At 31.7% G+C, this 27,562-nt stretch overlaps 4 protein-coding genes across 5 annotated transcripts; all 4 read left to right on the top strand.

Moving 5' to 3' along the window:
• The first annotated feature begins 3,857 nt into the window (after positions 1-3,857).
• On the top strand, positions 3,858-9,293 carry LOC123672376 (lisH domain-containing protein C1711.05-like). The gene is made up of 2 exons (XM_045606470.1): positions 3,858-4,703; positions 8,337-9,293. Exons 1-2 carry the CDS (start codon positions 4,647-4,649, stop codon positions 9,291-9,293), a joined length of 1,014 nt encoding a protein of 337 aa, XP_045462426.1. The 5' UTR covers positions 3,858-4,646.
• An 807-nt stretch (positions 9,294-10,100) lies between these two features.
• Positions 10,101-13,577, top strand: LOC123688678 (RNA polymerase-associated protein Rtf1-like). Its single transcript, XM_045627303.1, has 5 exons — positions 10,101-10,541; positions 10,643-10,855; positions 11,244-11,528; positions 11,938-12,160; positions 13,466-13,577. The coding sequence occupies exons 1-5, from the start codon at positions 10,509-10,511 to the stop codon at positions 13,528-13,530; spliced, it is 819 nt and encodes a 272-aa protein (XP_045483259.1). The 5' UTR covers positions 10,101-10,508; the 3' UTR covers positions 13,531-13,577.
• LOC123672381 (ichor-like) lies at positions 13,560-17,941 on the top strand. The gene is made up of 4 exons (XM_045606482.1): positions 13,560-15,245; positions 15,958-16,167; positions 16,722-16,870; positions 17,602-17,941. Exon 1 carries the CDS (start codon positions 13,560-13,562, stop codon positions 14,973-14,975), a length of 1,416 nt encoding a protein of 471 aa, XP_045462438.1. The 3' UTR covers positions 14,976-15,245; positions 15,958-16,167; positions 16,722-16,870; positions 17,602-17,941.
• Positions 17,942-22,095: 4,154 nt separating this feature from the next.
• On the top strand, positions 22,096-27,558 carry LOC123688679. Of its 2 annotated transcripts, XR_006750082.1 has the most exons (5): positions 22,096-22,205; positions 24,210-24,976; positions 25,069-25,281; positions 25,559-25,769; positions 26,325-26,433. XR_006750082.1 is itself a non-coding variant. In XM_045627304.1 (4 exons), exons 1-4 carry the CDS (start codon positions 25,250-25,252, stop codon positions 27,300-27,302), a joined length of 492 nt encoding a protein of 163 aa, XP_045483260.1. In that variant the 5' UTR covers positions 25,009-25,249; the 3' UTR covers positions 27,303-27,558. The 2 variants fall into 2 exon arrangements, 1 of the variants encoding a protein (XP_045483260.1); XM_045627304.1 differs by lacking the exons at positions 22,096-22,205; positions 24,210-24,976 and adding an exon at positions 27,211-27,558 and having other exon boundaries at positions 25,009-25,281; positions 26,325-26,481.
• Positions 27,559-27,562: the final 4 nt, after the last annotated feature.

The raw sequence follows: 27,562 nt of genomic DNA on the forward strand, positions 1-27,562 counted from the left end.
CGAATTTGTAGTTCATTTCCTGTTTATGCTTTTCCCTGATTCCAGCAATAATTTTTTTGAATTGTAGTAGTAACTAGTAATTTTTACTAAATAAAGAAATATTATTACATATTATTATTAGTTTGATTCCTCGAGATCCTAACTGTCCACTTGCTGTCAAAAATGTGAAAAAATTTTATCAAAAAATCAATTGTATTGATGAATTCAGTTATCATTTTTTAATTAACCGATGAATAGAAACATTCATACAATGAAAAGTCGTTCATCAAATTTATGAATTGTTTTAATTGAATAAAGGAACAACTTATAATGTTTGGTTCATTATTCGACCGGATTTAAATTGTATCAATAATGTATTACTGTTCATTGAAATTGTCTGAAACAGTAAAAGTACGACTTTATACATGTAATGAAAAAAGTTCTTTTATCCAATGAATATTTCATTGAAACAACAATCAACATCTATTTCAGAAACGTATATTACTCATGACCAAAGTTATAAAATCAGTGAACATTGATGATCATTTATATTCTTCAATAAAATGAACAAATTGATTTGAGTGAACTGAAACCATTCAAAGGGCTGTCATTTATCTCAAATTAAGATTGCAATTTATAAGAAAAGATTCAGAAAAGATGCAGCAACATTTTTGTGTTCGTAAACATTCTTGTCTGTCAAAGATTCACTCCACAAGGTGTTCTGAATAAAAGTTTGTTATTCATTCTTTTTTCGCCCCTGGATATAACAAAAACAAAGTAGTTGAGAACGGCTTCTGAACATTTATGTTCAGAGTCAAGTTACAATAACAAATATTTCTAAAATAAGATGAAGGATTCGATAAAAAATAAACTACAACTATCGCTATATTGTAGTAATACATTCATGACTAATTATTCTTACTTTTCTGAAAAATTATGACCGAGGAAAGAAAATGTTGAAAAAAAATTTCTCGGAAACCAATCATCATGAGATTGAGAATGTATATTGTTAAGATGATTTTGGACATAATATTCTTCAACGCAAAGTCATATATTAAAATTTTAAAAGTTCTAATACTAGAACTTCTAAAATTTTCATTGGAGATTAATTTTAATTCACATGTATATTTCTATATTTTTTCTTCGCATATCTAGAAAATAATAAACCATTGCTTAAATGGAAATGAAATGACAGTTATTATACTCCACTTTATAAACTAAAAATTGTTTAGCCACACAGTAACTTATTCATATTTATCATTTTGAATATTTTGTGGTCCAATCAACTAATACTATCCTATACTATACTTTTCCAAGGAAAATTTGGTTTAATAATTCGAAATAGCTCAATGTCAAAAATCAATAAATAAAATAAAAAACTTACAAGTTGTTCGCCAGTTAAAACTTCCAAGAGAGAACTTAGATTGTGCCCATCTCTTAAGTCTTCGAAGAGATCTCGAATTTGTCGATTTGCCTGTAAGAAAAAATAAATTGTAGATCAAGAAAGGAAAAAATTAACCTTCACACAAAATACAGATTTCAAGCGAATATAACTTAATATGTGCTTTCAAATCACTTGAATACTAAAACGATAAAAATCTAACGATAGTGTATTCTGAAATTCTAGACAGCTGATCTTCCAGATCAAGAAAAAGAAAAAAACTAATAAAATCGACTAAGCTTGCTGCAGCAAAAAAAAAACAAAAATCAAGAGGACAATGGAGTGCGAAACAATAAGAACAAAGCTTGCTAAAACACTTATGAGAAAACACGATCAACCAAACTTACAGACGGTGGACAACATGGTATACAGGGTGGCCACTTTTTCAATGGGATTGTATTGGTAACTTTTAAACCATAAGAGTTAGAAGGTCGGTCAAATGGAGGAAAAGTTGCATGAATAGTAGCATTATCAAGCAGGTCAAACAAATCGAGATTATCAGGTCCGGTTATTGAGATATCATAAGAAAAGTAAATTATGTCATTTTGATTTTTCTTTTTTTTCCACTTCATTTCAAATGTCATCAAGAAATGTTACAGGAATTTTTTATTCGACAGCAAATTATCCTCAATTTGACGTAATCAGATTTCGTATCCAACGTTTCGTACTCTCTGGGCCACCCTCAACCTCATTTTTTTCAATACGGCCCTGCTTATTTTATGACATTTTTCGAAATAACTTTCAACGCTGAATTCAACGATATATCATACAATATCATTCAAAGTTGATTTTCAGGTGATTTTGACCCTCATCAAAATTTAATGGTGTGTATGTAAGAAAAAACAAGTCTTTTAACGATATCAATGTTCTGACCCAAATTCAATCGAACCCAGAAGAAAAAATCGAGAACTGTGGCCAGTGAATGGAATTTTTCAAAAACTGCTGTTAATAAAATAGTCAAGAAACGCGAATACAATGATTTTAAATTTGAATACCAAGCCTTGCAAAAATTATATCGTAATGATCTCAATATAAAGTTCGATTCTGTAATTTGTTTCAACGGAACAAATGACAAATACAACAATAGTGATACCTCGCGAGAAAATTGAGAATGTTTTGGAAGGTATTCAAGGAGACCAAACAAGCAAATGTATATTCAGAAGTATGGGTTCCAGTAACGTAAAGTGCATTTTACAAAATGGAGGACATTTCGAACACTTACTTCATTAATTTTCATTTACTTTCGAATAATCATTTGACTTTTTCTTCATTAAATGATACTTTCGTTTAATTATTATGAATAGAAATATTTAAATGATTATTATAAAAGAAGAACCAAGAAACCAGTATACTCGTTTCTTGCTTAGATTCTAATATGTTCCATTTAGTTCAAGATGGGTAAGTTGATTTTCTTATCGAAAATTATTGCATATTGCATGTTGTTAATTAAACTAAATAAAGGTAATACAGATCCGACCTAAAGAAAATTGGATAAGGGTAAAAATCACCTGAAAATCTACTTTGAATGACATTGTATGATATATCGTTGAATTCAGCGTTAAAAGTTATTTCGAAAAATGTCATAAAATATGCAGGTCCGTATTGAAAAAAATGAGGTTGAGGGTGGCCCAGAGAGTACGAAACGTTGGATACCAAATCTGATTACGTCAAATTAAGGATAATTTACTGTCGAATAAAAAATTCCTGTAACATTTTTTGATAATATTTGAAATGAAGTGGGAAAAAAAGAAAAATGAAAATGACAGAATTTACTTTTCTTATGATATCTCAATAACCGGCCCTGATAATTTCGATTTGTTTGAACTGCTTGATAATGCTTCTATGCATGCAAATTTTTCTCCATTTGACCGACCTTCTAACTCTTATGGTTTAAAAGTTACCAATACAATCCCATTGAAAAAGTGGCCACCCTGTATTGTTAACTGTGACACATACGTGAAGACAGGTGTAATTCTGAAAGTAACATAAAAATCATATTTTATAAGCCTTCTCCGATTGATTATATTCAATGATGAAATTATAGTTGGGCTGAATTTCGAATTTGAAATTGTCACCAGACAAAAGACTTTTAATTTTCATCATTAGCTTATTGTCAATATGCAGAATTCCCAAACTAGATAACGATTTTAATCCAAAAATGTTTGTCCGCATGTTTTTTTTATCGGTATGCGACAAAAAAAGAACCACGTTGTTTCAATGAATCAGTGGATGAATTTATGGTGTATCAGTGTCAGTCATAAAGCATTTAGTTGAAGTTGTTTGTAGATATATGTTACAGTTCGTTCATTTTCCATATTATTATTATTATTATGTACATTTTATTAGGTATATATTTACAATCCCTGAAAGATTTTGAAGGTTAGTGAATTATTATTATTTATACACGAAAGTATAAAAAAAACATATTGATTTTAACCGATATCAAAATGAATTATCTTCAAGTATAGATCGAATCAATCGATTATCATATATAATATTATATCGCGTTATTTTTTTTATCAATATTCGACTGATAATTATGTATTCATATGAAATTTTAAATTTCGACGTTTATTACTTCATGTGATAATCCACTGATAACAACAATTCCTCTTAAATGGCTTTTTCACCATCAGAATTAATCTTAATAGTCACACTTCAAATTAATAATTCTTGTTTATCTTTGGTTTATTTCTAATGAATCGAACTCGTTTACTCGTGAGGTTTTCTTTGAATTTATTTTCTGATTGAATTATTTTTTTTTTTTTTGACAAAGATTCATGCTCAATAAGCATCACAAATAGAAACAAATTTTTCGAATAGCCTAGGAAATGGAGGAAAGTTTCTTAATAAAAATGTAAAATTCCCGAAATGTATAACCAACCTTTCAGCTGATTTATTTATTGGATTTAATAACTATTGTCGTGAATTTTGTCGTCAATTTTGAGAATTATAATTATATTCTTGTTGATTTAATAATATTTGCTCCTAATGAAATTGCAAATTGCTGCAAATAAATAAACAGGTGTAAATTATGAAGGTCCTGAAATAAAGAAGAAGAAAACTTCTATGAGATGAATCTCGAAAAATGTGGTATATAAAGAGCCTCAGAATTAGAGGTAGACTCATTATTTTTCACTCATTCCGTATTGCAGTGTATCCCTCAGTCAGATTATTTTGTGTTTGTTCGTGCAAGTTGAAATACTTAAAATAACACTTTTTTATCATGGCTCAATTTAAAAATCGTACTTTAAGCGATAGTGATGACAGCGATATGGATAATGTGAGTATACAACAATTCATTAATTTTTTTTTCTAATATTTTTTCGTTGATTAGTATTGACTTTTTTAGGTGAGAATGGTTACAACCATTCTGATTTTCGTTTAATTTCTTCATGAAAAACTGAACTCAATTTATTCATTTCACTTCTCCAAATATTTCTATAGATGGTCATTTCGAATATCTACTTTGATTTGCATTCTGTTTTAACTATGTACTTCAAAGTTTTAATGAAATCACGATTTTTATGAAATATTAATTAGAATAGCATAATAATAATAATAAACTTTATTTAGCACTCGGCTATTGAAAACAATACAAATGTAATCCACTAACTTAATTAAATTCTTCATAAATATAACTCATTAAACATTTTTTGAATTCTCTATAATTATTACAATATTTGATCTTTTCAGGTAGTTTATTGAAGATAACTAATCCCCTGCTAAATGTGGATTTATTCATTAATGTTGTATTAACTTTTTCTATGTAAAAATAATCTCGACGTCGTGTATTATAATTATGTATCTCATTAGCAAATTTTAGGTTTTCACTCAAATATTCCGGTAACATTTCATTCTTTGCTTTGAAAATTAAATCTAATGTTCTATAAATAATCCTTTGATTGACACTCATCAATTTCAAACATTTCAACATATTTCTTATGAGAGTTCTTTTATTACATTTCAAAATAATTCTCATACCTCTATTTTGCACTTTTTGTAACCTATCTATGCTACCTTTATTTAAATTAAACATAACTGACGAGCAATAATCCACATGAGGAAGTACCAATGATCTACACAACATCAGTGACGTATTCATACCAATTTTACCTCTTATTCTAGATATGAAACCAACATTTTTGGACATTTTATTTGCGATATAATCCACGTGAAACTGAAACTTTAAATTCTCGTCTAAAATCAATTCTAAGTATTTCATTTTAGTAATCCTCTCTATTTCATCTTTATCAATATTAATTCTGGAATTACTTATGTCGGTACTACGTGTCCTATATTCACTACCTATTAACATATACTTCGATTTTTTCATATTGACTTTCAAGTTATTGTCGCAAAGCCAAATGAACAACCTATCCAAATCCTCGTTAACTAATTTGAACAAAATTTCAACATCATATCATTCAACATATAATCTAATATACAGGGTGAATTACTTTCGAATAATGACGTCACCGTCATTTTTTTTCAATGGAACACCCCCATTTTGTCTGAATTCTCCGATTACTAGAGTACAGGTGGACAAAAATACAATAGTTTTGTGAGTGCTCATAAAGTAACGCGTAACATTCTTCATTAGTTATATTAACAATATTATCAAAAATACTTATTGTCTAGCGGCAATTGGTTTGAATGTAACAAACCCCCTGTAGTTTGTTACATTTTTAGATCAACAAGAATTATAAAAACAAGAAATAATTCCCTTAATATTATGTCTGCTAGACCAAAAGTACTGAACATGTTTGGAAACAGCTCATTTTTATTAATCTAAAAATGTAACAGGGTGTTACATTCAAACCAATTGCAGCTAGACAATAAGTATTTTTGATAATATTGTTAATTTAACTGATGAAGAAATCAACGCGTTACTTTATGAGCACACACAAAACTATTGTATTTTTGTCCACCCTGTATCAATTGGAATCAACATGTGATACATTTTTAGAATCAGCTCAGCTAGAGTAATCGGAAAATTGAGACGAAATGGGGGTGTTCCGTTTAAAAAAAAATTACGGTGACGTGATTACACGAAAGTAATTCACCCTGTATATCAGATTATTATTTTAAAATACGGTAAATTAAAATAAAAAATCGACGTGTTTTAGGATTATTTCTTGAAATGGTCTGTTTAGCTGCATTTCGGACTTTCGGACCATCCTTACATTTGTAGCAATCTTGAAAACTTTTTAGCAATTCGATAAAAAAAATCGCACAACTATCTTGAATGGTTTTCAAAATAAGATCTTTAGTTTAGAACATTACATCCATGAATTTTGTCGTGAAAAAGTACAACAGCTAAATTATGAAAATCAGAATTTCATGGAGCTTATGCGTATGATATGAAATTGGGCTTTTTCATTTATCAAAAAACAGGAATATATCGTGTTTCACCACTTTCGGACCAGCCTGTAGGGTCGAAAATAATTTAATCTTATTAACAGCTGTCGAGTCCGTCAAAATATGAATCATTTTCCTAGCCCAAAATTACAAGAGTTATCGACCAAACGAGCACTAGTGACTCACCCTGTATATTTCATGTTGGAAATATTCTCCGGAACAATCGCCCAAAAATAATATAAATATCCGATATGGATAATCGAATGAAATAGTCTCTTGAAATTACAGTTTTATGGAAATATCAAGACTAGGACTTCACGAACAATATTTTTTGTTCTAGAAAGTTCTAATAACTTGACTGTATTTTATCATGACTGAACGTAAAAATCAAATTAACACTGATAGTGAAGATAGTATCGATCGAAATGGATGTGTAAGTTCATTAAAATGGGCAATAATTCAATAACATGAATGAAAGACGATGTAGTCATTCATTTATGAATTTGATGATGAAATAATTTCATTTCTCGGATTTTCTCAATTTTTTTCGAATAATTTTGCGCTCACTCGTGTTGACTAATTCACGTAGACCTAAAAAGATTCGTCTGTATTATCATTTTGAAATTAATTTCATGTTCAATTACTTACATACCTTGAAAAAATTTGTGGAAAATTAAAAAAAAACGATATTATAAAGTTATTTTTACATTTAATTAATGTAAAGATGAATATCTGTCAAGTAGAGGCCAAAACAATCAAACAAGAATCATTCATTTCTCGTTCTAGGTAATTGTTAGGTTTTATCGTTTTTTATGATATTTCAAGATAAATATGAAAAATCAATTTCATGTGGAAAGAAGCTCACATGAAAATTAATTTTAAAATAAAATTATACTCAAACCCTCACACGAAATCTATACCGTTATTCAATATTTTAAGATTAAATCATTGGTTTTTTCACCGTTAGTTTTATTTAGAGGAATGATGTTGGTAAAGTTACCATAATAATCTGAAAACCCACATGTTGTGAAAAGAATGAATATCGCGGAAAGTATAAATTTATTTTTAGTCATTATTAAAATAATTTCCATCATCATTCTATTCAACAATTTATGTTCTTGGGAAAGATTTATTTTTTTTTTTTGATTTGCGGAATCTATACACCGTGTTTTTTTTAATTGAAAAAAAAGGTGTTATTTTCGAAATTCCAAAATTTTTATGGTTGTTTACTCATCTAGTATTTTTTTTAATTTATCTCCTATATACATGGGAGTTCTTTAAGACGGGCGAAGCCAGGGGAGTTTAGGGGTTCAAACCCCTATCCACCCGAAAAGTGGAAATTGTCAACATTATTTAAAATAAAAAGAAGCGAGCTATGCCATATTCATTTTTCAAGACGGAGTCCTGTAGAAACCATTATAAAATGTAGAGACAGTCCAAACACTCATTTATTTCTGAGAAAAAAATTATTATTATTCCTTGTTTATACGCCCCTGTTTCCTACCACTTAGAGACCAAAACAATCAAACGTATCATTCATCAATTGTTATTTCAGGATCCACCAAGGCTGACCCAACCAATTGTTTGCAAGGCATTTCCAGCCTTGCAAACAAATACACCTAACCTTTCGGAATCAAGTAGCTCAGACAGTGAATCAAGTAGTAGCAGCAGTTCAAGTAGTGATTCAGAAGAGGAAGCTGCTACCGAACAGGAAACTGCTACCGAAAAGGAAAAGAATACCATTGATTCAGTGCCTGAAAAAACCCAACAGAAAAGTCCTGAAGGTTCAAAGTCAGAATCGAGCAGCAGTTCAAGTAGTAGCAGCAGTTCAAGTAGTGATTCAGAAGAGGAAGCTGCTACCGAACAGGAAGCTGCTACCGAACAGGAAACTGCTACCGAACAGGAAAAGAGTACCATTGATTCAGTGCCTGAAAAAACCCAACAGAAAAGTCCTGAAGGTTCAAAGTCAGAATCGAGCAGCAGTTCAGAATCGAGCAGTAGTTCGGAATCTGGCAGTAGCTCGGAATCTGACAGTAGTTCAGAAAGCAGTTCGGATAGTGAATCGGAGGATGAAACTGAAACAAAACACCAAGAAACGCGTCCTACTAACCAGAATCAAGAGGTGGAAGCTAGCAATAACTCGGAAGAGAAAGCTAGCTGCCACCCAGAGGCTAGTAGAGATTCTGGCGGTGATTCCGGGGACGAGGCAAGCTCTGAATCGGAAAGCGATGCAGAAGATGATGCTCATAATCATTCAAACGTGAAAACTAGCCCTTCTGCTGAAATCCAAGAGGAGCAAGCTAGCTGCAGCATCGGAACTAGCTCCGATTCAGAAAGAAGAGCCAACTGCGTTCCTAGAAATCGTTCAGATGGTGAATGTTCATCTGAAGAGGAATTTAACGATGGATATGACGACGAATTGCTGCGGGACGAGAGAGATAAGGCTCATTTAGCCAGTCTGACAGAACGAGAGAGGGAAACCGAGTTGTTCAGACGGGCAGAGAGCAGATGAGAACTAGGTGAGTAACTTTTTCTCTTAACTTGGACTTTTGGTAATTCAAGAATTTCAATTTTCTGCGGATCTAGTAACGCCATTAACATGAAATTTTGAGTGAAATTAAATAGTGGGAAATTTCACCCCGATCGAATTCGAAGTCTCGGAATTTACAGAAAAACAAAATTCTACGTTATGTTGTTCGAAAATTGTTAAAATTGTCCTGGAACAAGTGCACTAAAATGTATATAAAAATGTTTTTCAATATTTTTTGCCACCTTTCTTATTTCTGGAGGAGTAAGAACTTCCAAGTCGCTATCACTGTCCATAATATAAATATATTTGATATTTTTCCAAAAAAGTGTCAGATATTTCATAATTTGCCAAACTATAATTATAATAGACATATACATTTCCAAAGCAACCAACCATTCCAACAATTGCGATTTCTATAAAATTTCATTTTGATTTATGACTACAGGAATAATAAAAGGATTGTAGGAATTGTAGTAATTCCAGTCAATCTACTACTTTGCTGCCTAGTGAAACAAATAACAATTCTCGAAATGGCGACATTTAAAAAATTAAATTTGAGTCATTCTACCAAATACTGATTTCATTGTAACTGAGTTATTGATTATATGCATAAATATTCAAGTGTTTTCAATTATCTGATACAATATTTTCAAATAGGTTCGAAATTAAAAAAAGGTTGAGGGTGGCTGAGAAGGCAGAAACAGCAAAGGAAATCGCCGAAGAGGACGAGGACAGAAAAGATCTTCGCGTCAAAATATTGGGGGAAACATACAACGTATGAAACAGACAAGCGTAACAATGTTATAGCACAGTTGAAAGCAAGAAGGGAAGACACGTTACTCCGCGAGGAGACGAAAAAAAGAAAGAGAGAAGAGACAGAGCGAGAAGAGAAGAGGTGTAAATTGAAAACATCGGAGGTATACTTAGATGACAGTGTTGGTGAAGCTCCTAAGCCCGAGTCAAGACCGCCACCTAGCTGTAGCCCCAAAAACGAACAGCCAAACAAACTCTACGTGCCGTCCAAAGATGATCTGAACACGATTCGGCTGTCTAGGGATCACCTAGAAAAAATGATAGATATGCCATTTTTTGAAAAAAACCGCCATTGGCTGCTATATAAAAATTGGTGTTGGTCAACAGGGATTTGACCCTATTTACATAATTGCTGAAATATTTGGAGTGTACGAAACAGCTAAGATGTATATGTTAGGGAGAACTAGAACGAATAAGGTATGCATAAAAATGTCAAGTTTTTCATATTCAAATTGGAATTGAAACAACACATGATAACTCTTAAAGATTGGCACATTATACGTTATTGTTTTTTTTAGGGCTTTAAAGTTCGAATTGAAAACGAATATCGGGTCTACAGATTTGAATTCGTTTCTAATCAGGACATCAATGCTGGCGAGTACCACCAATGGCTTGTAACGAACATACAAGCAAAGCAGCCTTTTCCAACCAGACAGCATGTGGAACAAAAAAAAGCGGATATCGAAGAGGCGATGAATTATGAATTCAACGACCAGGATATTGAAAGAATCGTAAGTTTTATAACTTATTAAGGTTGAATAGAGTTCACCCGATGAAGGCAATTTAATATGATTATAAAAATTATGATATCGTTGTTTTTATTTTCGTCCGTTTTAATATTAAGTCGATTTGGAATTGTATTTCTATTGAATAGTGAAGGTTTTGGGTTCGATAATTTTTATAAGTTACGTTTTCAACCCCCATTTTCAAATAATAAACATTCAATTGAGACAAAGGTTGTACATCTTTATATATATTTTTAAAGAGTCTAAGTAAAAGTAACTTCTCTTCTCGTTATGTATTTTTGTTTTCTTAAATGTATGTATATATCGGTTATATTCTCTTTAATGAAGGCAATTTATTATTATATTATCATTATTAAATAACGATTATTTTCAGATCAAAGAAAAAGAAAGATTCAAACAAAATCCCCGCAATTTTGCTATGGAAAAGAGAAGATTAGCGGAAGAAAGAGAATTAGCCCGTACCAATGGAGATATCCACAGGGCCAATGAATTGGAAATGAGGCTGTTTGAGTTGGAGCAAAGAGCTTCTGAACTTGATATGGTCAGGACCTCCACAATTACTAGTATCGCTTATATAAACGATCGGAATAGGAGGAGAAATACCGAAGAAGCTGAAAAAGCCATTAGGGAGGAACACGCTGCAAGTAACGGGAGAAAGGTAAATATTTTTCTAATTCTTACAGAGTGTCCCATGGAAAACTAGAGCATTAATAATAAATATATAATAAAAATAATAAACAATATTGAAATGATGAAAACGTTTGTCGTTAATATCTAAACATTAATCAACTGAACAGTTAGTTAGTAGACACTTTTTTACTCCGAAATTATTCGTCATCACCAGATTCATTAATATAATTTTAAAATTTACAAAATTATTCGACACTCTCAAATACCAAAATTTTCGGTTAGACTATTTTGGGGGACACCCTGAACCTACATATATTTGAAAATGAGAGCCTCGTGGATCTTGATGGAGAAAGATGCAACATAAATCAACTTCTCTTTAACATCAATCTATTCGATGAATTTTTTTGTATGGTTATTAACAAACTTGTTTATTTCAGGTTTATGATCCTTTTACTAGGCGTTCCACGAAACCTACCATGACTTTGAGACACGCAGAAGAGTCACTTCCTGAACTTGTTCCAGAAATGGCACCACCTGCACCAAGGGTAGTACCCAAACCTCCACCACAACCAAGTACGGTTGAAAACAACGATCTTTTTGAAGCTCATGACTTCGAACTGAATCTTGATATAAAAATTGATCCTCAACCAGCATTACCAGGTAAATTTGCAATGCACAATAACTCATTGACATTAATTCATTATAATTGATTTTGGTAAAACTGGCCTTTAAATTTAGTTTGTTTTATTTATTCATTTTTTTATTCTATCAAATTGACATATAGCGGATTATTCACTTAGGGTTATTTCATTTCTGTAAAATCAAATAGAATTCGATTCTGAAAATTGACTGGTTTTGGCAAGTGAACTTTTCAGATCGAATATTTCTATTGTCATGCAAAAGTGAGAAACGATTTTGATAATTCAACTGGAGCACCTTTGTATTCTTTTTAAAACGGATTGCTTGATGAATTTCACAACTACTTTTTTCATGTTATTGGTAGTTTTGAATTGCATTATTTGAAAAATGTTGACAGGACAGACCTTAACTTTGAATATAATTTCAAAATTCCTTTTATTTCGATGAGGCTTTGAACTTTGAATTACCATCTTACATCAAAATTTTCATTTCGATCGAGTATGCTGTTATGAAATTAACACACAACCAAAAATTCATAACTTCTTTCATAAAATAAGTATTATGCGTATTCAAGAACAACCTACTTGGAATTCGAATTCCAGTATGAATTTTAATTTTGCCCATTATTGAATTTAGCTGCGGTATTTGAGGTCGCAACCGTGAAAATGTCAAGTTTCTAGCTTTCTTCATTCGTGACTCAAAATTCAAAGATAGAGGCGTCAGGCAGACATTGTGACGATATTAAATTCATAATTCATTTCATTATACACATATTCTGAATCAAGCTTATGTCTTGGATCATGAGCTCTTTTTTTTTCATTCACAAAAAGTGTTATACTTCTCGAGTACGACAATTGCATACAATATAATAACTTGGGTTTGAAAACTTTGTTGTTTAGAGACGAATTCAAATTTTATTAAGGCATGCACATTGTATAATGATTTTATGACTCCAAGCGATGATTTTTCGAATCCTTAGGTGTACCAGGATCGCTACAAGCCCCTTAATTCAGGGAATCATCTCCCATAGTTTTTACTGATTGTATTTCATCAAAAGAACTTACAAAAATACAAAGAAAATATAACAACTTCTTGACATTAGTCAAAGTACAATGATAATAATTAAGGTTCACATCGTTTTCTAATGATGAGTCTCATCATTTTCATCAAATTTTTTGGCAATATTTGCTCCTACATAAATTTATCCATAATCTTATAATAATTATTTTTTGGCAATATTTGCTCCTACATAAATTTATCCATAATCTTATAATAATTATATGGCCATCTAGACCTACTTCTAATTCTTCTTTCTTCTCATTCCAGAATCCGAAATGAGGCTGATCCTCAAGATTGCGATATTTTTCCTAACGAAATCAGAAGGAAATTAACGAATTGCAAATCCTTCAAAATTGCATAGATGGCTACAATGAAATTCCCCAACATATCTGCCGCCCCTAGCATGTCTATAAGCGGAAATGGATCGCAATATGAAAACGAGGTGGACTTCTACTCCAGTTGGCAGAATTCCACCGCAGACGAATACATCGACAGCAAAATGCTATTGGAGAGTTCTATGACCAACCTAAGTACCGATAGTATGCTGGTCAATAGCCTCACCGAAGATGATTACGAGATAGAAACGAAACCTACCCTTCATGTTTTCGGAGACATGCTTAATCCCACCAACAACAACAATAATTTGGCTGAATTGAAACCCCTTCCTCCCTTCACTGGCTATACAGCCAACCTAAATATCAATGGTATTCAAGGCCACCACTACCACGCAATATCCCAACGTGGCCAAGAAGAAAACAACAACAGTTATAACAGTTACAATGAACATAATGTCGTTTCTAGTTCTACATGTAATAACATTAACGATAATCCTGATGAAATGTTCTCCTGTGAAGACACTGCCAATGTTAATTACATAAATCCAGATTCAGTTTCTGGTTCTAATTACGTAGCATACAGTCCAATGGCACAAGGAGAATGTTTGAATACTATCAAGACGGAGATCAATACGTATGACATATCCGGTTTGAATGGTATGGGACTGTATGGCTACATTCACAATTCAACAATGGTGGACACAACAGTGAACACTGCCAATCCTGAAAGTGAAGGAACATCCAGAGAAAGTTGGGGATTCGACACCCTTATGGAAGGATTTGAAGATCAAACTGGGAATTTGATAGGACAAGAAGGCCTTCCAGAGTATATATTGCCTACGACGCCTCCTAATGATTATAATGGTAGCATGGATTATAATATGAGACAGCACCAGAACACACCAAATAACAACTCGCAAATACAAAGCATATTGAATAATACGCTCATGCCATTATTGCAGAATAGACTTCAGAACGGTCCACCAGTTAGGCAAGATTCTTCTAGTTCGACGAATTACAGTTCTGATCTGATATCTGCCTCCAGTCCCCCTGCCAATGTTGGTTCAACAACTGACAACCTAATGCTCACAGTCAATGGTCGATATATTCCATATGTCAATGTCCACAGTATGGAAGATTGCAGAATGAGGTCACCTGACATGGCCCATAACTATCCTCATACTACAACCACAACACCGCATGTCACCAAGAAAGCAAGAAGCAAAGCCCAAAAAAGACGATCTCCCTGTTCAGGTGTGTACGCAAGAGATTCAACAGATGGGAGTGTTGTTAAACAAAAACCAATGCATAGATGTTCCATTTGTAATCGCGGGTTTATAAACAAATCGAATATTAAGGTACATATGCGAACACATACAGGTGAGAAACCTTCAAATGTGAGGCATGTGCGAAAAGTTTCCGACAGAAAGCGCATTTGTTAAAACACCAACAGATTCATAAAAGACTTGGTCGAGATTAAAACTTTTCTGAATTTTCCGTAGAAGCTATCACTAAACAAAGTCATTCCTTTTGGTGGTGATGTTCGTGAACATCACACTTAGGATATCAATGGTAGCGGATACCACCAATGGCTGAAAACGCACATAGCTACCAAAGACCCTTTTCCAACCAAACAACTGGTGGAACAGAAACAAAGACATATTAGGGGCGGTATGACATATGAATACAACCCCCAAGACATTGAAAGAGCTGTAAGTAATTTTTCATCAATCATAAAGGTAAAATAAGTCTACTTGATGGAGGCAATTTAAAATAATTATCAAAATTATGATATCGTTGTTATTCTTTTGGTTCGTTTTAAATATTTTGTCGATTCAGAATTGTATTTCTAGATGAAAAAAAAAAATATATATATATATATATATATATATATATATATATATATATATATATATATATATATATATTTTTTTTTTTTTTTTTTTTTTTCTTCACCATTCATCGGGTTGGTACGTGAGACAACCGGGCTGATTCTTCAGCCAAGATTGTTCTCAGGAGCTGGTCAAGAACCTCCTGACTATCCGCGTAGTGCCCAAAATCACTTGCTTTTGGGCTTGACTAATCAAGTAAGTATCAAGTTGCAACCTCTTTGTATTTTCTAGCATGTGGGCCTCCACCAAGCCGTTCACCGATATTATGAGTGGCACTATAGATGTCTTTCTGAGGCCATAGATCTCCTTCATATATATATATATATATATATATATATATATATATATATATATATATATATATATATATATATATATATATATATATATATATATATATATATATATATATATATATGTTGAATAGTGAAGGTTTGGTTCTGTTTCAAAAGGTTACTTTTTCAACTCCCATTTTCAACCAATACACATTTAATTGAGGCATTAATTATACTGATTTCTCGTTCATTTTCAGATCAAGGAAAGGAAAAGATTTTACCAAAAACCACACAATATAGCAATAATGAGGAGAATATTTGCAAAAAAAAAAGTAGCAGCAATAAAAAAAAAAGATTACGACAGGGCCAATCAATTAGATATTAGGTTGGATGAGTTGGATCAAATGTGGAGGAATATTGAAGAAGCGGCTATTGCGCAGGAACACGCGGCGAATAACGCAGAAGAGGTAAATATTTTTCTAATTGCTACAGGGTGTCCCAACGAAAACTCGAGCATTTAGTATAGTCTATCATATTGAGATTTCAAATTTTTTTGACGTACCCATATAAACAGTAATCAATTGGTTTGTTGTTATCAAAGTTTTGAAAAAAACATAAAAAAAATGAACAAACCTATCAACCGCAAGAAATGTTTCTCATAATGTCATATATATAGAGAGAAAATATTGAACGCTATTACGTTTCGAAATGAACCGATCACATTCGAGAACGTTTTAACTCCGAAATTAAACACATTTTTTTTTGTATTGTATTCGTGAATATAATTTCGAAATTTCCAAATTTAATTCACACTCCCAAATACCTTTTTACGAGTAAAAAAATTATTATGGAAATATTCGGCCTGAATGTGGATCATCCTGTATATATTTTTTAAGAAGTACAAACTCGATAATCTTAATATAGCATAATAATAAATAAATAAAGTTTTTTTCCACATTGATGCTTTCTATCAACCTTATTTTTTTTTTTTTAAATTACTTAATGAACTTGTTCATTTCAGGCTTTTGATCCTTTCACAAGACGTCCCACAAGACCTGCACCAAGAGTGGTACCTAAACCACCACCACAACCAAGAACGGCATAAAGCAATGATCCTTTTAAAGATCATTGGATACAATATCAAAATGGCCCCTCAACCAGCATTACCAGGTAAATTATCAATTGCACAATAATTTACTAATATTGATTCATAATTGATTTTGCTAAACTGGCCTTTAAATTTAATATATTCGGTTCTTTCTTGATGGAAATTCATTTTAAATGAAATGAAACGAAGTAAGGATACCCATTTCGTTTCATAAGTTGGCGAAACAATTAGCGTAAACATAAAATGTAACTTGTAGTATTTGTCAAAATTAGTTTGTTTTATTTATTCATTTTTTTATTCTATCAAATTGAAATATAGCGGATTATTCACTTAGGGTTATTTCATTTCCGTAAAATCAAATAGAATTCGATTCTGAAAATTGACTGGTTTTGGCAAGTGAACTTTTCAGATCGAATATTTCTATTGTGATGCAAAAGTGAGAAACGATTTTGATAATTTAACTGGAGCACCTTTGTATTCTTGTCAAAACGGATTACTCGATGAATTTCACGACTAATTTGTTCATGTTATTGGTAGTTTTGAATTGCATTATTTGAAAAATGTTGAAAGGACAGACCATAACTTCGAATGTTATTCCGATATTTCTTTCATTTCGATGAGGCTTTGAATTACCATCTTACATCAAAATTTTTATTTCGATCGAGTAAGCTGTCATGAAATTAACACAGAAAATTCAAATTTTGTTTTATAAAATAAGTATTAAACTTATTCAACAACAAACTACTTGGAATTCGAATGAACGTCTTTATTTCATTGCATTTTTCTGTTACAGTGGGAGCTGTTAGGGAGGCACCGAGACCAGAGGGGAGAATTTTAGTACCAAAAAGGACCCACAACCTCGAATCTCACGAGATGGAAGGATAAAGAAAACTTTGAAGTACCACCTCCATAATTTTCGATGATAATGTATATATGTATAGAATACTTTTGTAAATTGAATATTCCCAAGAGAAGTTCATTATTTCAGTGAAGAGTTGATTAGTTGATTGTACATAAAAAATCATGATTGTATTATATATGATAAGATTAATATTATGGTTTTCAATTCTTCTGCCGCATTTGTGGAAAAATTGAATTCAGTAATATTTTGTATGTATTATTTTTTGTATATGTTTTTTTGTAAATTCATAAATACATGTAAATATGCTTCCTACATCTTTTCATTTATCTTTCAACCCATTTTTTCGATGAAAACCTTATATTTTGAAAAAAAAAGTACGTGAAGCCATCGAGCTATCACCATGTCTTGAAAAGAATTATGAATTCAAAACTTCAGAGATCAAACAATTTGTCCAAATATTTCATTTGAGCTTGAATTTTGACTTGAACAGTGTTTAATAATTGTATTTTGTTGTGAAACTTTTCAAAAGGAAAAAAAGTGGTCTGGCGCACAGATGGCACCGCTCGTGCCATACCATTTCTTCACCAAGTTTCAAAAGATTCATGTTAAAATTTCGGAACATGGAGTTGAGTCTATATCGAGATATTGAAAGAGAAGAGACGCTATATTTGTTGTTAATTCAAAATGGATGAAATGACTGTTCCAATATTTCGCTACAACTTGGTTCGAGATATTCGAAAAATTCTAAACTACTTTAATATTTATGATTTATATTTTACTCATAGCAGATCAAAAAAATAAATAACAGTTTTGGATATATAGAGTTGATGTTTTTAAATGGGGCTGTTCACGCCAAAGTGAACGTTTCTTTCATAGTTAAATTCAAATTTCCAAATTTTCGTTCATTAGGAAAAAGTACCGCGATTTATTTATTTGTATCCGCTGAAGTAAACAATTCAACAACAGCATTCATGGTTTTTTTGCCCTCGCATTCCTCAGCGAGTGTGATATTAACACATTTCGTTTCAAAACCAGTATCCATCTTTACGTTTCATGCGAAAGATATTATATTATAGTTTCCAAAACAATTAATTATCTGCTTCCTTACGAAATCATTTTCGATTAGTAAAACAAGTGAAAATTGCTTCCATTGAATATTTCATTCGAAATATAAAAGACTCCGTTTTGAAAAGTCGCTACCAGTGACATCCAGTTAATGATTTTTCAAAAATTTCATCCATTTTATAGATATTGAGTTTTTCGACTTCATTCTTGAAACGGGACACCCTCGGGGTCACCTAATCCATAAATATTATTTATTTCGAGATTTAATTCTTTATTTTGTCCTCGAACATAAACTTAATAGAAACAACGATTAGTTAATGAGGGGCTATTAAAATTACATTCAATAAGAATTGAGTCATTTATTTCAGAGAGAAAGTTGTTATCAGTGGATCACATAGATGATAGTACATGACGAAATTTATAATGATTCCATACAAATAAATAAAAAACATACGAATAACAAAAAAAAAATCGATATAAAATTATAAATAGGGTGACTAAAATTCAGTATCAAGATTTCAGAGTCGTATTTCTCAGGTAAAAATAAGACTCTTTTCCATAACCGAACTACAGAGCGTTGCAGTTTTAAGATATATTTTAGTGTTTTATTCATAGCTGTTTCAGTTTTCGAGATAATAAGATCAAGTTTGAACTGAGGGTTACGTTTGAGGATTTACACCATTCACTGTGTGGTTCATGAGTAATTGTAACAGGGAGATATTTTTTTCAGGGGTCAAGCCTTTTTCGCCCCATAAACTTTTTTGTAGTACGCCGCTGATGGATTCTAACATAAAAGAGAATTCTATATTCTGTTCATAAGTTTTTTGTCCCTTGTAATTTTCACTCATCTGCGATCTTCATCGAGAAAAGGGTAAAATCATTTTTTGAAATTTGCTACCTGCATTTGATCAACTTTCTGAACAAATGTATGAACCCATTATCAACATAAAAACAATAAACTTTACGTACCTAACGAAACTAATTTTAAAATTTTCTTAAATTCGATTCCGCAAACAAAAACTAAATAGAAACAACGATTAGTTAATGAGGGACTATTAAAATAACATTCAATAAGAATTGAGTCATTTATTTCAGAGAGAAAGTTGTTATCAGTGGATCGCATAGATGATAGTACATGACGAAATTTATAATAATTCCATACAAATAAATAAGAAACATACGAATAACAAAACAAAATCGATATAAAATTATAAACAGGGTGATAAAAATTCAGTATCAAGATTTCAGAGTCGTATTTCTCAGGTCAAAATAAGACTTTTTTCCATAACCGAACTTACAGAGCGTTGCAGTTTTAAGATATAATTTAGTGTTTTATTCATAGCTGTTTCAGTTTTTGAGATAATAAGATCAATTTTGAACTGAGGGTTACGTTTGGGGATTTACACCATTCACTGTGTGTTTCATGAGTAATTGTAACAGGGAGATATTTTTTTCAGGGGTCAAGCCTTTTTCGCCCCATAAACTTTTTTGTAGTACGCCGCTGATGGATTCTAACATGAAAGAGAATTCTATATTCTGTTCATAAGTTTTTTTGTCCCTTGTAATTTTCACTCATCTGCGGTCTTTATCGAGAAAAAGGTAAAATCATTTTTTGAAATTCGCTACCTACTTTTAATCAACTTTCTGAACAAATATATGAACCCATTATCAACATAAAAACAATAAACTCTACGTACCTAACGAAACTAATTTTGAAACTTGATATTGAGAATTAATATCACCACGTGACAGCTCAGTTCAAAATGAAATAATGGATTTTTCACATAATTTCTTTGAACAATAATCTACATTTTAGAATGATAATATTTTTTTATTTGCGAATGAGAGAAGTGAAAAATGTTGATAACTGATTTGTACCCGATTAGCTCGAAAAAGGCACATTCCATGAAATAATTGAAGAGAACTTATTTTTAATGAAGCTCTATTGATTTTCGATTATAACCGACAGTTGAAACGGAGCGCCCTAAGATCTTTCTGATAGAGTTTTTCTTCTTCTTATTTTAAATATCGACATATTTATTTTTTCTTTGTTTTTTTGTAACGAAAAAAAATATGCAAAATAATGAATTATACCGTCTTTGTATCATCCATTATTCTGGATTTTTTTTTGTTACGAAAAAACAAAGAAAAAATAAATATGTCGATATTGAGAATAAGAAGAAGAAAAACTCTATGAGAAAGATAATAATAATAATAATAATAATATTTATTTGCTCCATCAAATATGTTACATGGAATGTCAGGATATATATAGACAATAATATATAACACGAGTTAAATGTACACAACAAACACTGTTACAAGTTTAACAAACAATGAAAATAAACATTTAAAAAGTACGATCAAGGAATTCTCGCACAGAATAAAAACAATTATCCTTCAAAAAAGCTTTCAATGAATGCAAGAACTCTCTCCCTCTCAGATCTTTCAGACAGTCTGGTAACCTATTGTATATCTTGGCACACATATAATTTGTGCTTGATTGGGTTCTCGTGAGACGATGATGTTTAATCAGTAGATGGTCCCTGTGCCTCGTTTCATAACAATGAAAACTTCCGAGAGTTTTAAAGTCCGAATTATTCTCTACCACATATTTCATACATGCGAGGATGTAAGCAGACGGCACAGTCAGTATTCGCTCCTGTTTAAACAAATGTCTGCAACTTGTTCTGGTTGAGACTCCACACAAAGCGCGAAGAGCCTCTTTCTGTCTCAAAAAAATTCTATGTGCAGCAGAAGAACATCCCCACAGAAGTATACCGTAGGTGGCCACGGATTGAAAGTTGGAAAAATAAGTAATTCTACAGACATCAGCCGAGGAGACTGCTCTCATCCGCCTTATCGTATATATGGCCGTAGACAACCTTCTTGATAATTCAGACATATAGGGTTTCCATGAGAGATTTCTGTCGAATATTATACCTAGTAATTTAATCTGTTCTGCATCGTGATCCCCGTGGCCTCCGAATCTCAGAATCTGGGTTTTATTTATATTTAATTTCAAACCATTTGCAGAAAACCATCCCTGTGCAGCCAGCATAGACATTGAAGACGCATCTCTCAGTAACTCCACAGAATCGGCTCTGTTGAACAAATTCGTATCATCAGCATAGCGTACAGTCGCACTGACAGGGACATTCAGAGGGAGATCGTTCGTGTATATATTAAATAATACTGGTCCCAAAATTGAGCCCTGTGGATCTCAGGTTTATGTACTTAAGGAACAGAATTGTACTGATTCGATCAGTAAGGTGATTTTAGTCGTGTTCGATAGTTGTGTTAGTTCTTAGTTCTAAGTTCTTTTGAGATATTGGTCGCTCTTTATTGCAAGTGGTACCTATTTATATCTTGTGTTTGTTCTTGCAAGTTTGTGAAAATACAACTGTTTCATCATGTCTGAACTTAAAAATCAAGTTAACTCAGAAAATAAAAAAAGGGATATAGATTATGTAAGTATGCCAACAATTTATTTATTTATTATTTAATTTATGTTTTTTTTCTGGAATATTTTTTCGTCGATTAGAATCGACTTCTTCAGTTGCAAATGGTTGCAACCCTTCTGATTTACGTCTGTTTTCTCTATTGAAAACTTCCATGATCGAGTGACGATTAACTAGGTGATCAAAAATTATTTTTGGTCTACTTGTTTATTTACGATTTTACTATAATGCTGAAGGCTTTCACGGACCGAAATAAAATGGAATTTTTAAATTCTTTCGTATTTGCACTTGGCAATTTGAAAATTAAATCAATAAGTTCTATCAAATCGTGGAGAACTGTAAAATATGTCATTTTTACCTAATATGGTTTCTAAAAATTTTCTCATACTATGTCCGATTTGATTATTGTCAATTTTTGATTTCTGTTGTATTTTTTTGAAAGTCAATTGGTTTTATTACAATGTGGAAAACTGTAAAATTTATCCTTTTTCCCAAATACGGTTTGTAAATATTCTTTTATCCTATGTTAGATTTAATTGTTCTTCTTTTGATTATTTTTTTTCTAGAAATGGGTAGTATAATAGAATATCGATCTCATTTTCATAAGAACATATTTTCTGCAAAAATGTTACCTAAATATTTCCACCTCGCACAATTTTGTTTTTAATGAAATTTCAAGAATCTTTTTATTTTCGTCATAAAATTCAGAAATTGTCGGTGGCCTTCAAGTTAAGGAAGTTAAAATAACAAGTATCCTTTCATTTCATTTTACTAGTGGAATAAATTCAAGAATCAAAATAAAATTAGAAATTTTCAGCGGTTTTTCAAATGACTTTATTTTTGATAACAATGGTCGTATCTCAATTTGAAAAAACCTTTTGAAGCTTGAAGTTTATAGTTTAGAGATCTCATGATGAAAAAATTTTTCAAGCAACGTATACCGCTTAATCCTAATGATACAGTATCTAATTTTTCTGTGAAATTTTTGCAGTTTTTATTTTTGGCATACAGACTTGGATTTTTTTTTTTTCGAGCCTAACCACTATATGGATGAGATCACTTGTTCATTCAGCTTCAATATTATTTTTTCAAAATTTCGTTGATTGGAAAATTTTATCATCATGAGATCTTTATACTATGATCTTCAAGCTACAAAAAAATTTTAAAATTGAGGGACGGTTATGGGAAATACAGCCATTTGAACAACCGCTAAAAATTTCGAATTTTATTTTGATCCTTTAATTTATTCCCTTAGGGTAGTTTCAAATGTACGATTATAGAAAGCAAAAAAGTAATTAATAATTTTTCGAAATGTTCGTGGACCAACTTTGTGTTTTAGCCTTTTTCTATTACATGTGATGTTACAAATGATAACATCTATTTTATTATTTATTCTATTATATTATTTTTATTCGTTCCAAATTCACATTATCGTCTAGGTGGATTACAAACAGAATTCTTAGAGATACTATTTGTTAATAACGAATTCCTATTGAAAATAAAAGAAGAATATGGAATTCACGAAAATGTGGGTGCTTTTCCAACATTGAAGGTTCGGTTACAAATTAAATTTATGGTTTAACAATTAGTTGGTAACGAAGTTCTATCAGAAACGAAAGAAAAATATGAAATTAACATCGCGGACAACTAGAAATATGCTATTACTTACAAAATAAATCCAAAGCAGGGCCTGAAAACTTGAATAAATTTTTTGCGTTCAGAATTATGTAGGAGTTTCGAAATTTTTCGAATGATTAAATGAGTTACTTAATTTGAGAATAGAACAAATTAATTTTCTCCATAGAGGTTATTTTATACCGAGAGAATTTAAAATAACACAGAATTCTAATTTCAAAAAAATTGCTTTAGTGAGAATTAATTGAATCTCGCCTTAATTATCATTCACTGAAAGGATGGAAATGTAATTGTAATTTAATTGACGGAAAACTGTGAAATTCCTACCGAGTAGAGACCAAAACAATCTAATGTGTCATTAATTGATTTTAATTTCAGGTTCCATCCGAGCTGTCTAAATTAAGCACTAGGAGTTCAGAGAGTGATAGAAGAAGCGATATAGATAGCGCTTCAGAAGGAGAAACTGCTAGGAAGGAAGACAATAAAACATGGCGCATCAAATTTAAAATGATAACAAAAGGTGAAAACCCCACTTATGAGATCGTGAAGCCAAGCGATAAGAGGGATGAATTGAACGAAAAAACGCTACCTCGCAAAGAGGCAAAAAAAGGAAGAACGAAGAAGCCGAGACAGAAAAGGCAAAAAGAAGGAAGACAAAAAAGGCAAAAAAAAAAGAGACAGAAAAGGCAGAAAGAAGGAAGACCGAAGAAGCCGAGACAGAAGAGGCAAAAAAGAAGAAGAGCGAAGAAGCCGAGACAGAAGACGCAAAAATGAGGAAGGGCGAAGAAGCCCAGTCAAAAAGGAATGAATCAAAGTTGGGACCAAAGGAGGTATTCCCAGACGGCACTAATTCGAAGGATCCTAAGCACGAGTCAAAGTCGCCGCCATCAAAATCTAGCCCGAGTCAAGAGAGAGTAATAGAGAAGCTTTATGTGCCTAGTATAACAGAACTCAACTTGATTCGGATGTCCATGCATCACTTGGAAAAAATGATGGTTATGCCATGTTTTGCAAGTCTAGCAATAGGCTGTTTTGTTAGAATTGGAATTGGCCAAAACGGGAATGAGATTTATGTAGCTGCACAAATATTGGATGTTTGTGAAACATCCAACGTGTACATGGTAGGAAGTACAAGAACGAACAAGGTATGCATAAAAATGTCTGGTTTTTTATATTCAAATTGGAATTGAATCAACGCGAAATTGGCATATTATACGTAAATTTTTTTTTTTTTCAGGCATTCGAAGTACGAATCGAAAAGGAATATAAGGTCTTCAGATTTGAATTCGTTTCTGATGAAGATATCAATGGTAGCGAATACCACCAATGGCTAAAAACGCATATAGATACCAAAGACCCTTTTCCAACCAAAGAACTGGTAAAACAAAAACAAAGAGATATAAGGGGCGGTATGACATATGAATACAACCCCCAAGAAATTGAAAGAGCTGTAAGTAATTTTTCATAAATCATAAAGGTAAAATGAGTCTACTTGATGGAGGCAATTTTAAATAATTATCAAAATTATGATATCGTTGTTATTCTTTCGGTTCGTTTTTAATATTTTGTCGATTCAGAATTGTATTTCTAGATAACGAAAAGTATATATGTACGTTGAATAGGGAAGGCTTGGTTCTGTTTCAAAAGGTTACTTTTTCAACTCCCATTTTCAACCAATACACATTTAACTGAGGCATTAATTATACTGATTTCTCGTTCTTTTTCAGATCAAGGAAAGGGATAGATTTTTACCGAAAACCACACAATATACGAATAATGAGGAGCATATTTGCAAAAGAAAAAGAAGCAGCAATGAAAAAAAAAGATTACGACAGGGCCAATCAATTGGACATTAGGTTGGATGAGTTGGATCAAATGTGGAGGAATCTTGAAGAAGCCGCTATTGCGCAGAAACACGCGGCGAATAACGCAGAAGAGGTAAATATTTTTCTAATTGCTACAGGGTGTCCCCCTCCCAACGAAAACTCGAGCATTTAGTATAGTCTATCATATTGAGATTTCAAATTTTTTTGACGTACCCATTTGAACAGTAATCAATTGATTCGTTGTTATCAAAGTTTTGAAAAAAACATAAAAAAAAAGAACAAACCTATCAACCACAAGAAATGTTTCTCATAATGTCATATATTATGAGAGAAAATATTAAACACTATTACGTTTCGAAATGAACCGATCACATTCGAGAACGTTTTGACTCCGAAATTAAACACATTTTTTTTTGTACTATATTCGTGAATATAATTTTGAAATTTCCAAATTCAATTGACACTCCCAAATACCCTTTTACGAGTAAAAAAATTATTATGGAAATATTCGGCCTGACTGTGGATTATCCTGTATATATTTAAGAAGTAGGAACTCGATAATCTTAATAAAGAATAATAATAAATAAAGTTCTTTTCCACATTGATGCTTTCTCTTAATTCTTTTTTTTTTTTTGAAAAAATTACTTAATGAACTTGTTCATTTCAGGCTTTTGATCCTTTCACAAGACGTCCCACAAGACCTGCACCAAGAGTGGTACCTAAACCACCACCACAACCAAGAACGGCAGAAAGCAATGGTCCTTTTAAAGATCATTTGAACATTGGATACAATATCAAAATGGCCCCTCAACCAGCATTACCAGGTGAATTATCAATTGCACAATAAATCATTAATATTTATTCATAATTGATTTTGCTAAACTGGCCTTAAAATTTAATATATTCGGTTCTTGCTTGATGGAAATTCATTTTAAATGAAATAAAACAAAGTAAGGATACCCATTTCGATTAATAAGTTGGCGACACAATTAGCGCAAACATGAAATGTAACTTGTAGTATTTGTCAAAATTAGTTTGTTTTATTTATTCATTTTTTTATTCTATCAAATTGACATATAGCGGATTATTCACTTATGGTTATTTCATTTCTGAAAAATCAAATAAAATACGATTCTGCAAATTGACTAGTTTTTGCAAGTGAACTTTTCAGATCGAATATTTCTATTGTGATGCAAAGTGAGAAAGATTTTGATAATTCAACTAGAGCACCTTTGTATTCTTTTCAAAACGGATTGCTTGATGAATTTCACGACTAATTTGTTCATGTTATTGTTAGTTTTGAATTGCATTATTTGAAAAATGTTGAAAGGACAGACCATAACTTCGAATGTTATTCCGATATTTCTTTCATTTCGATGAGGCTTTGAATTACCATCTTACATCTAAATTTTCATTTCGATCGAGTAAGCTGTCATGGAATAAACACAGAAAATTCAAAACTTGTTTTATAAAATAAGTATTAAACTTATTCAACAACAAACTACTTGGAATTCGAATGAACGTCTTTATTTCATTGCATTTTTCTGTTACAGTGGGAGCTGTTAGGGAGGCGCCGAGACCAGAGGGGAGAATTTTAGTACCAAAAAGGACCCACAACCTCGAATCTCACGAGATGGAAGGATAAAGAAAACTTTGAAGTACCACCTCCATAATTTTCGATGATAATGTATATATGTATATAATACTTTTGTAAATTGAATATTTCCAAGAGAAGTTCATTATTTCAGTGAAGAGTTGATTGTACATAAAAAGTCATGACTGTATTATATATGATAAGATTAATATTATGGTTTTCAATTCTTCTGCCGCATAATATTTTGTATGTATTATTTTTTGTATATGTTTTTTTGTAAATTTATAAATACATGTAAATATGCTTCTTAC

Source organism: Harmonia axyridis, chromosome 1 (assembly GCF_914767665.1).
Source record: "Harmonia axyridis chromosome 1, icHarAxyr1.1, whole genome shotgun sequence".
Lineage (NCBI taxonomy): Eukaryota > Metazoa > Arthropoda > Insecta > Coleoptera > Coccinellidae > Harmonia > Harmonia axyridis.

What these genes read in the sequence shown, in the direction of transcription:
- LOC123688678 (XM_045627303.1), top strand. Translation starts at nt 10,509, where the DNA reads ATGTATATGTTAGGGAGAACTAGAACGAATAAG. An exon ending in CTGCAAGTAACGGGAGAAAG is followed by an intron (nt 11,529 to 11,937) that starts GTAAATATTTTT and finishes TGTTTATTTCAG; the next exon opens with GTTTATGATCCTTTTACTAG. An exon ending in TCCTCAACCAGCATTACCAG is followed by an intron (nt 12,161 to 13,465) that starts GTAAATTTGCAA and finishes TTCTCATTCCAG; the next exon opens with AATCCGAAATGAGGCTGATC.
- LOC123672381 (XM_045606482.1), top strand. Translation starts at nt 13,560, where the DNA reads ATGGCTACAATGAAATTCCCCAACATATCTGCCGCCCCTAGCATGTCT.
- LOC123672376 (XM_045606470.1), top strand. Translation starts at nt 4,647, where the DNA reads ATGGCTCAATTTAAAAATCGTACTTTAAGCGATAGTGATGACAGCGAT. An exon ending in ATGACAGCGATATGGATAAT is followed by an intron (nt 4,704 to 8,336) that starts GTGAGTATACAA and finishes TTGTTATTTCAG; the next exon opens with GATCCACCAAGGCTGACCCA.
- LOC123688679 (XM_045627304.1), top strand. Translation starts at nt 25,250, where the DNA reads ATGAATACAACCCCCAAGAAATTGAAAGAGCT. An exon ending in CGGCGAATAACGCAGAAGAG is followed by an intron (nt 25,770 to 26,324) that starts GTAAATATTTTT and finishes TGTTCATTTCAG; the next exon opens with GCTTTTGATCCTTTCACAAG. An exon ending in CCCTCAACCAGCATTACCAG is followed by an intron (nt 26,482 to 27,210) that starts GTGAATTATCAA and finishes TTTCTGTTACAG; the next exon opens with TGGGAGCTGTTAGGGAGGCG.